The sequence below is a fragment of the Anopheles stephensi genome, chromosome 3, assembly GCF_013141755.1.
Source record: "Anopheles stephensi strain Indian chromosome 3, UCI_ANSTEP_V1.0, whole genome shotgun sequence".
NCBI lineage: Eukaryota > Metazoa > Arthropoda > Insecta > Diptera > Culicidae > Anopheles > Anopheles stephensi.
Window position 1 is genome coordinate 40,261,732 of NC_050203.1, and position 11,266 is coordinate 40,272,997.

Consider the following 11,266-nt stretch of genomic DNA (forward strand, 5'->3'; position numbering starts at 1 on the left):
AGAGGGTAGCGTGTGTAGAACTTGCAATGGGAGGAGCGGTAGGGCGGTGACATCCACATAATGTTATACTGTTACAGTGTTTTTTTTTTAAATTCTCCAGCAGCCTCCCCTTCTCCAGCCCCCCCCCCCCCTTTCCTCCCCCCCCCTACCCCACGTTCTAATCTATTACTTCGCAATTGTTGTTACCATTATCTAATATTGTACATTTTAGTTGCTTTACTATTTTATTTCATCTTATTATTGTTAGTATATGCATTCTAAATTATCTTAACAATGGAATTGTTTGTAGTCAGAAATAACCAAAACCAACATATCCAGCAGCAGCAGCAGCAGCAGCAGCGGGGTCTGTGAGTCAAAGAAAGGGAACAGGTGAACAATATTGTTGGCCAGGCGGGAGCGAGCCTACACGGAATAGCTTCGCGCGTTTAGTCGGATTTAAAATCACATTCTATGAAGTAACAATCCGGAACCGGATGTAAAATTGAACTAATCAAGTGTGGATTGACAAAGAATTGAAACATGGAGGAATAATAATGGACCTATTGGCGTAGTAGTAGTAGTAGTTGTTAGCTCGACCGTTGCTCGCGAGGCGAGCTCTGTGCCAAGCAGCTGAGCTCGATCGAACGGGTGCGATCGCGACAGCATAATAAGTGTATTTTAAGTGATTAAGCAGAAGGTCTCGTTCGTTTTATTACAGTCTGGTACTCAAAGTACCGTAACACGCACCAAACAGTTGAGGCAAACAGTTTGCATTCGAAATTCCCCGGCAATAACACGTTGGGTTGGGAAAACCTCCAGCGGAGAAAAAGAAAAACCGGCATGGTGAAAAGGGATTAGCGAGAAAAACATATACCATACCATACCTATACATGCATACATCTATATATTAACATACTTTAGGTGGGTCAGTTACTTAACATTCTTATTTCTTCTTTTGTTTATCTTAAACAATGCTTAAGCAGTCAAGGAAACGAAACAAACAAACAAAAAATGCCTTCCTTTTTTTGTGATGCGCCATATTGTGTACAACACCACACACGATCGGATGTATGTGTATGTTGCGATCGGCAAGCGAAATAGGAGGGTCAATGGTTGATGATTTAGCACAAACGTGAGTTACCACAAGCGACTTTTAAAGTCAGGTGGAAGGAAGAGGTGGAGGGGGAAGAGCGAATACCTTTTTGGCGGTCGTAATCCTTTTATTAAATGTGATCAATATTTGATAAAAAAAGTGAGAGAAAGAGAGAGAGAAGGAAAAAAAGTGCAAGATATATAACCCCACCCCGGGGGGACCCTGTCAAACATTTGTCGTCGTACTGTTAGCTAACGCATTCGAGTCATTTTTTTTTAAATACGAGTAAGATTCTTCTGTTCCAAAAAAAGAAAAGAAAAGCAAAAACACACACACACACATATACATTATCCGTACTTTATCCAGAGATGCCATTCGGCAAACCAGCGCGTTGTAAACGAATGGTTTGACCAACGGATCAAGCAGCAGCTGTGTGTTGTTTTCTGTTTTCTTCTGTTGATTGTTTATTGATCTTTCGTCTTTAATATCTTGCATAGCTTATTTATATGATTAAAACACGGAATGGAAAGGGAAAACTAAGCGGGGGGGGAGCCAAGCTCCCTTTCTACCAATAACAACAACAAGTAGGTGATAACTATATAGTGCGGCGAGTCAGTCAGAGTCAAAGCAAGTGCAGCAACGAACGCAGAAAGGACAGAGCTTACCATGTGGCAAACGACCGATTAGCGTTCACCGTTAATGTCGCGTTTTGCACACACACACACAACACAATTGGTTACCAAGAGCAAGAAATGCAATATAGAAAGGGTTAGAAACACACACACACACAGGAACCGATAAGATCATTAGGATAAGCAAAGAATTAGGAACGGGTTAACACATATTAACACACACACAGCAACACAGAGTCCTTTTGTAGCGTAGGACGACAGGGCTTTATACAGAGAACCGCCGTAACACTAACGAGAAAAAGGGATCTTAGGCGAAGAGTCGAGGAAGGATGTGTGTGTTGTTTCGAGTGATACTAGACATAGACTGTGTTATAGTCTCCTGAGTTGAGGATGGATGGATGAGAGGATATTTATTGAATTTTTGGGACATTGCCTGATCGATCGACGATCCGACGCACAACGCCGATCGAAACGCTTGTCTCGGAAAATCAAACCGCCCAACAGCGTGATGATTTGGACATTGCAGTGCAATAATAGGATGGATGGGATGGTAGGATTTAGTTCGAGGATATAGGGATTAGCTAGCAACGATTCCGTTGAACAATCAATCGATCAGAGTAGCTGGTGGTTTTGGTTTTTTGTTTCATTTTTTTTGTCGTTATCGCTTACCCTTTATTGTTTAATGTGTATCTCTCGCGTAACTGTGCTTAGTACGAAATTTCAAAATTTCACCTCAACACGTGTGCATTATCCGAGCAGCTCTGTGCAACCGCGGGAACGCAGGAAGCGAATGTTACTATTAATTGTTTGAACCATATACAGCGCGTGTTGTTAACGTGTGTTGTGGATTGATCCTGACGGGATTCTAAAGTATCGCGGGAGCGGGTTTGCTTGCTATAATAGAGTACGTAACGATAGCTTATGCATTTAACGGACATGAAGCATAGGCCTTAGTGGTTGTAAAGTGGCAATTTATTAACTGCCCACCCACCCCATTACGGGGGAGTTGGGTGTCGAGCGGAGGAGAGAATGACGATCGGATCCGATAGAGGAAGAGGATAGAGAGGGGGCAAAAAAAAAAACGAAACTGAAACAATTGGATTGTGATATTTGCAAAAGAGTATAGTCGTTCTTTATTTAATTTTTGCGTGAATTGTTGTTGTATGCAATGTGTGAGAAGGGTAGTGAGAGGAAGGGCGCTTTAAGATGAACAGGGGTTGAAGGAAGGTGAATACGATAAACCACTAGAGTTAGGCACACACACACACACACACACCGAACGCCAATAATTTAATCAATCTTGTAACAAAAGATCAGGTAGAATGGTCTTTAAAAGGGGGGTGATCGGTAAGGGAATATATGTTTATTAACTCGCATAATACTTACTTAGAAACGAAACGAAACCGGACGAGAACTGTAAAGACGCGTGGGGGGAAAAGAAAACCCACGACACTGAAACGATCCACCACCACCACGCGATATCCGTTGTGAACGTTGTGCCGGGGCGGACTCCAGCAATCTAAGGGGGGAGAGAGAGGGCGAACGAACTGTTGGGATGCTGCCGGCCGGCTTGAACAGGAGGATTCTGTTTCCACCACCAGGCATGCATACACACGTACACACCACCACTACCCAGCCAAACATAGCATAGGGAACACACATTCAAACGCATATTCGAATGTGCAACAGTTACTTAAAACACAAACCCATGCGCGATCGTTACCCAACGTAGGTTTTTTGTTTGTTTTTCGGGAGGCATTTTATACTTGTGCATGTTTTTGTGTGTTTTCTTGTTTTTTTTTTCTTCTTTGGTTTTTTATACATACCACCACCAACCCCACACACGGGACTTTTGCCAACCTCCCCTCCTAATGCTTTAAAGAAAGAGTAGAGAAACACTGATTGATGAAACCCCACACACACACACACACACAACACTCAATCGATCACTCCTTCCTCGGTTCCTCGGTGGGAAAATGAAGAAAATGGGAGGACAAAAAAAAAATGGAAAAAAAGGATTTAAAAAAGGACGAAAAATAATGCGCTGTGAATGATAATATTGATGTGATTTTTTGTGATCGTTATTGTTACTACGAAAAACAAGCAAGTGAAACAAGGTGGGGGGAGCTACGTGTGTATGTCTATATATGTATATAGGCTCGTACGGAGGTGAATCATGATAAGATAAATTATATTATTGTAGCACAGGAAGGAGAACAAAATCATTTCGAGGAATACGCGCGCGCGCGCGTGTGTGTGTGTGATGTGTACATGGGGTTGTAGATGAATCTGTAACAAAAAACGTGTAAAACACACACACGCTAGCAAACGAATGTGTATAAGGGCGGGAGTATATTTTGAAACAAACAAAATCAAGCATATCTGGTAACGAATAGATAGTGCACAGGGAAAGCAAACTTAAAAATGTACACCATTTTAAGTACTTGGTTTTGCAAAATGTTACGATCGCGATCGAAGATATTCACCCCATTGCCGTCGGAATCTTATGATGCTAGTGTTCGGGGTTCGGAATCATTTGAGAGCGAAATTCAATGATTTTATTCACACAAATCCATACATTGGTGTGTGCATGCGTGTGTGGTAGGAATAATCGTACGAAACGATCGACTGTAGGCGGCAATAGGTGTGTCCCAGACACAGGGGGTTATGGTGTGTATGGTGGGGTGTGCGTCGTTGGAAGGAAAAAGTAATCTTAACGTTAGACAATTTACATCTAGTTGGAATTGGGGGTTTTTTTTTGTTTTGTTTTTGCATAGTGGAGGAGAGTGCGCGTGGAAGGAGGACACATTTACTTAAATGAGCCGCAATTGTTGTAACGCCATTGTACACAAAACCAACGAATTGGATCTCCAGTATCTGTGCGTTTTGCACCACGGATCGCTAAAAACTGCAAACAAAAAGAAAACGAAACACACACACCTTAAACCGAGTCCGACTCAAGCTGTGTGAGCAAGTGATCGCGAGTATAAAATAGATTTCATAGACACACGGGGGGATGTCGAGGACAGAGGTAGACCGAAGAAAGGACAAACGAATCGGCAGAACACAATCCTTTCTCTGTGATTCACTGTTGATAGAATTTGAAGGGGGGAACGTTACTAACCGAAAGAGTTACCAAGCGAAAAATAAGCAAACGACACAAGTTACCACACAACAGAGAGTCGAGTCGGCAATATATTTTGCCGGGTGCCATTCGCTCTCCCGGGCGTGTATAACACACACACACATTTGCACAGTCCGTAAACCGTAACACACCGTCAGCTTAATCGATCTTATTTTTTAACGTAAAGAGGATAATCGGTTCCCCTGGAGAAGGAGAAGGATATATGTTTATAAGACATTAACCGTGTACTAAGAGTGGAGAATATGGGCGGGCGCGCGCAGCATTGCTTAACTTTGCATTCATATGTTGTTTTGAAGTGACGGGTGCGCTGATAAAGCAAAGGGGTGTGGGCGCACCCCCTTCGATAAACCCAACCAACAACGCGCCTTTAAACTCTGAGCGGGAAGGAGGAGAAGTGTAGTAGGTGGTGGTGTGTGAGAGAGAAAGAGAGTGTGTACATTTTATACCAAAACTAATAATCATTTATTATTTTGTTTATTAACTTTTACCGAGACTAAGTGTAACAGCACGCCGGGCGTGTAACAACAGTCGTGGAAGCAGGAGGAGGAGGAGAAGAAGAAGAAAAACAAGAACGATACTAAACGATAGATTTATTAATTAAACAAAAAAGAAAAAAGTGAAACACTTTATATATTATATATATATACACACACACATACAGAGCGAAGGGTGGGGTAACATGCGTAGACGATGAACGATCGACCTCTAAACTGGCACTACTAGTCGAAGTCGACCAAAAGAATGTTTGAATGTGAAAGGTATCGAGATCACACGATTGCGATGGCAGATATATGTATGTACGAGTAAATATATATATATATATATATATATATATATACATAGCTATATATTTATATACACATATTAAGCAAGAGAGAGAGAAAAAAACGGTCAGATCATCGTGAAACAAAATGGGAAAGGTGGGTGGAATCGATCGGTCGATCGATCGATCGCGATCGACGACAGGAAGGAGAGAAGGTTAAGGACGAGAAAACACATATACACATAGTTGCTTGTGCGAATCTGAATGTTTGGAAAGGATGATGATGATGATGGAACATGTTGAAAAGAAGAAACAATAAAAGAGGAAAAAAGTAATCAAACAAAATGATGTGAAGCCGGAGCAACAAAAAACAACAAAAGAAGAAGCACAAATGCAAAAGCCGCCACCGGATGTGTGTTCCGTGCCACGAGAAGGTGTTTAGTATAGCGATGATGTAGAGGAAAAGTGTCCTCCTGAACGACTGCGTGTGCTGAGTGAATGCGACAGTGTATGCGAGTGTGTGTGTGTGTGAATGAGTTCCTGTGGTCAGCGTTTATATCTGTTTATCCTGATTTGTGAGTGATCTTGACTGGAGACAACGTTTCACCGCACACAAACAAAGCGCACACATACGATCCATCTGCTCCCCACGCTTCCCAGTCCCCACCTGTCCCCACTGTACCCCCCGTCAGCATTATGTTGAATGTATGCATATTACCTCTGTGTTAATAGGCTTCTTACCCATGTTGATACCTCCTTTGTTTCTCTTATTGGGTTATTGGAATCGTGCTGTTACGCGCTCTAACGGAGATATCGTACTGGAAGAATGCGTTAGTGTTGTGGGAACCATTTAAACTTCTTTTTTTTACTAACATATTACTTTCCGTTCTTTTTTGCAGATATATCATCAAACGCTGCTGCGCTGCTAGAGTCGGACGGAGGAGTGGTGAAGGAGGAAGCGAAGATAACTGTGTCCGTAATCGAGGGCGAAGGTATCGCTGCCGGTGACGGGGTGGAAGGTGTATCGGACGCGGACCATCATCTGGGTGCGCACCTGCACCGGTTTGGGCTGGGCGACGGAAGCATCCCACCGGCCGTGGCGGCACTGTGTGAGGAGGACGCGTTAGGGCTAGCGTTCCAGCCGGGCGGTGCGATCCACCAGGGCCAGCAGCAAGGCGCGCTCCAGGACGACTTTGCCTTGATGGTGGAGCGTCCGGCCGAACACGGCTTCTTTCACTGTCCGGCGGACTCTTGTGATCGGAAGTATGTGTGCGCGTGATTGTGCTTCCCTTGGTTTTTGTTTTGTCCCGTTCTTATCCAACGACGCGCTTGCTAGCCTAGCCTAGGTATCCATCCGGGGCAATGTGCACTGGTGGTCGTCACACTGGGTATAATTAAGAGGCTTAAAATTCTTCCACTCGAACACGATCACCTCCACGGTGTGCATGACGCTTCTGACTCCCTGGACACAAGCTGCCCCGTTGCACCTTGTCGAACGGGAACGGCAGAAGCGGAACCCACATCCGTGCGCGCTGGGTCTGTGGGTTGATGAAGAATTGGCATTTTTAAGACACCAGTGTCCAAAGCCGGATGCCACCCTGGATGGAGAAAAAGGCTAAACTGCCCGTCTGTCTCCCGTCTCGTCAACAGTTTGCCCCCCCCCCCCCCTTTCCCCCCATTTTGCGATGCAAAACGTGTAAATGTTTATTCGTATTTTTTTCTCTCTTCTCATCTTTTCTTCTCCTTTCATGCTTGTGCTTGCTCGCTCCATCTGCGCTCACACACACACACACACACACTGTCTTCTGGGGGCTATGTCGTTATGTTGCTCCCCGGTACCTTCATGTGCGTGTGTCCGTTCCGTGTTTGCAGGTACAAAACCAAATACTCGCTGCTTCGTCATCTGCGCAATGAATGTAACGCCGACCGGCGCCATTCTTGTCCGAAGTGTGATAAGAAATTTTCCTACGCCTTCATCCTTAACCGGCACCTGCTTAATGTGCACAAGGAAAGCCCCGGCTATTACTAGACCGGCGACGGGCGGCACACACACACACACACTCACACTAATTAACAGAACAGCTAGTGAAGCGAAATTAATGTTTTCGGTTTTTCCCACGCGGGAATTGTTGCTGTTGTTTCCATTCCAAATACCAAAAAAGAAAACGGGCAACCGTGTACGGATAGTAGTGGCCCATGTACATAGCGAGCTGCCCGGATCCGTACCTCCGTGTATGCTTTAACGATTAATGATTGGAGGAGTGAAACAAAAAAATGTGTTTAGACTAATACCAATAATCGTAGAGACTTCACGCGGCGAAGCAAACTCCTTAGCGAGATCGTATCCTTCCTTCGCACGATCGTGATCGTACACTAGCAAAAGAATCAAACATAAGTAAAACAAAAAAGAAGAGAAGCCAAACATAACTAAAACGGAGTTTTGGAAAGGTTTTGTTGTTTTTTAACTTAAGAAGCTTAAACTATAGGGCAAAGGAAATGAGAAATAAACCCGTGTGATGACTCACATCCAATCACACGCACACTCACACGCACCCTGAAGTTGTGTGATGATAATAAAGCAAAAGAAGCCACTTTAGAGGTTGAGATAAATGTTTCTAACGTTAGGAAAATGTGTTTTTGTTGCCTTTAAACCCATTTTAGTCAGTCAATGTTTTACCCTCTCGCTGCTCTCTCTCTCTCTCCCTCCCTCTCTTTGGTGATGGTGTTTTTTTTAGTCCACTACAAGGACTGCAAGGAAGCCGCGCGCCCCCGTTTACTTGCTCTCTTTAGCTTGCTTTTGCAGACTGAAAGTTTGGTAGTATCTGCTCTGGAAGTTTATTTAATTAATTGTTGTAGCATTTTCATTAGTTGTTTCACATTTTCACTCATTCATTAGCCCTCTTCTCACTAGCGCAACTGGCCGCAAGAAGTTCGGTCGGTCGGTCGGTCGGTCTGTCTGAGCTCTCTCACTGTACTTCTTCTGCTGCTCCCTCTACGGCGGCGGCGGATTAGTCTAGTCCGACTAGTTTCAAGTATGTGTGTGTGACACGTGCGTCAAGGGGTGGCATGACACCGTTGGGGTTGTGTTAAAGAACAAAAAAAGGGATCCGAAGGGCAAATGCTGTGTTGTTTTGTTGTATTTTTGTTTTGTTTTTAGTTATTTGTTTTTTTTTTCTTCTTATTTTCTGATACGTTTATTCCGGGACCGCAGTCGTTGTTCTTGTTGTTTTGTTTCTGCCGTTTAATGTTTTGTTTTTCTCTTTTCCACCCTCTTAATTCCACCTTCTTTTTTCTCCATTTTTTAGCCAGCATTTTTCCTTCCTTGTTTTTTCGCCCACTCCCCGTATGCTGTGTTCTGTTCCCCTGTTACTCGCTGTTGTTTCTGTTTCTCTTTCTTGTATTACTTTTATCCGTCTTTTTGTAGCGCACTGTTTCCTCCTAGCTTGGTCTCGTTCTAGCTACGACTCTATAACCTCTTATTCTCGGACTTGTAGTTTTTCTTTTTTATGTTGTGCTTCAGTCCGAAGGTAATTATGATTATTGTCGTTTACTCTGTTATGTTTGTTATGTTTTCCTTCTTACTTTATTTATTTATTTATTTATTTATTATTTTCCCCTTTTTTCCCATTCTTTTTTTCCTTCCATTTTCCTCTTTCATTTTCTCTTTCTCTGTTTTTCTTTCTTCATATCTGTCCCCGATTGGCCTTCTGTGTTTTCCCATCATTTCCAACCACTATTCTTCATCCTCCTCTCTCTCTCCCCTCTCTCTCTCTATGCTAGTGATCCCCTAACCGTTTGTTCCCACAATCCTGTTCGAACATTGATTTCGGTATTAAGTTATTTAGACGAATTTAAATTATTGTTTGAGGTACACTGTAGTATTATTGTTTTGTTTATCTCGTTGATTGTCGTAAAATTTGAAGTTTTGATTTTTTTTTGTTCTTCTACCTTCTTCTTACGTTCTTCAAAATTATGGTTTTCTCGTTAGCTTCTTGTTATCCTTTTTTTTTCTCTTTTATTCTTTTGTTCTTTTTCATACATTTCCACCAACAAAACAAACACTTTTGTAGCAAAATGTTAGTGTGAAGCTCGCGTGAAATGCAAAATGTTCCCACCGAAACTAATCATAAATTTTCTTTCCTTTTTTTCTTTCTCTTCTCTTTCTCTTCCCCGTATTTTTTGTTTTGTTTTTGATCGTCGCCGTCTACGCTTAATAACGCCCGCACGCCTCTGCGCCACATGGAACTGTGTGACCGTTGTTTGTCCGCCCGTTGGTTGGTGGGTGTTTGCGCGCGCGTGTGTGTGTGTGTATATGTGTGCATGTGTCGCTTTCAATCGAACGCACAAATTCCTAGATTGCATAGAGCTGCTGGAACCGAAGGTAGTGATCATGGACGATGGCCTAACGCGTTACGTCTGTCCGCAGTGTGGCGTCAAGTACAAGAAGCTTAGCGCGCTGCGCGGCCACATGAAGGAGTGTGGCAAGGGGGCGCAGTGTCCGCTCTGCCCGAAGATTGTCACGCAGCGGCGCAACCTGCCCAAGCACATGGAACGTCACCGGCGCGATGGGCTGCTCGAGTTTCACCACTTCATCGACAACTTTCCCAGCAACATAAACTTAATCATTTAAGCGGCGGATTATCGTCGGCCAGGGCGCGATAACAGTCGGAAAGGATGGACGAGTTCCGCGAGAACGACAACCGATCGAGATCGATCGGTTCAATTGATGATGATGATACAGTGAGCACGTGAGTGAGAAGGAGCGCGGAAAGGAGCGCGAGTAGGAGCGAGAGTAGGCGCGCGTTTTTTATGTGTGTGTTTCATGTTTCTTTTCATGTTTTAATCTTAAATCTTTTGTGTCTTACTTTTTTTTTTCTTCATTATGTTTTACTTTTACATTTTATCATAACACTTTGATATCTTTGTTTGAATAAGCGTCTTTTATCCACTGATTTAATGACTAGTGTTAGCCCGTAACGTTCTTTCATTCCACAAGTATTAGTACGCTGTTTTTTTTTGCTCTTATAATTTTTGTGACGATAGTTTGCATACCCCCCACCCGCCCCCCGCTCGGGGCCGTCGTCGGTGTGCGGGCTTGAACGCGTATGATTTTAACATGTTTTTTTGTTTCGTCGTAAGAAGTGACTGTTTGTGTCCCGCGCATATCATGTCAATGTGAGAAAGGAAGCAACAATAGAAAACGAAGGAAAATTGTAAGAAGCGCAACTACCTCCCTTTGAAATAGTGTTTGTGTGACACAACAACATGGTACGATGATAAGGTAATCTCTCTGGCCGCCGGCGATTGCGATTGTCACTGACGGGGAGGGCTGCAGGACAAACAGAAGAGCGCGGATCGGATTGTACCACTTAAGTTAAGGGGTTTCGAAAGGTGAAGAGCGCGATACATATGCTAGCACAAAGTAAGCAAGAACTGAGCGAGTTACTAAACTCTGCAAATCCCCCCCCCCCCCCCTTCCCCCAGCAATTAAACTGATCATCAATAGGCGTACAGTACAGTTCTCTATCTCGCAAACAAGTGTTTGTGGGGATCATCCAGCATATGGGTTAGCATCATCCGACCACTCAACTGAAAACCTGCACGATATGGCTTTCTTTTATGACTTTGGATTTTTAAACTGAAATTCTAAGAAT

The 11,266-nt window shown here is 43.4% G+C and overlaps 1 protein-coding gene across 1 annotated transcript; it reads left to right on the plus strand.

The window, feature by feature from the left end:
* The first annotated feature begins 263 nt into the window (after positions 1-263).
* On the plus strand, positions 264-9,373 carry LOC118512004. The gene is made up of 3 exons (XM_036055763.1): positions 264-6,442; positions 6,512-6,875; positions 7,485-9,373. Exons 1-3 carry the CDS (start codon positions 6,439-6,441, stop codon positions 7,639-7,641), a joined length of 525 nt encoding a protein of 174 aa, XP_035911656.1. The 5' UTR covers positions 264-6,438; the 3' UTR covers positions 7,642-9,373.
* Positions 9,374-11,266: the final 1,893 nt, after the last annotated feature.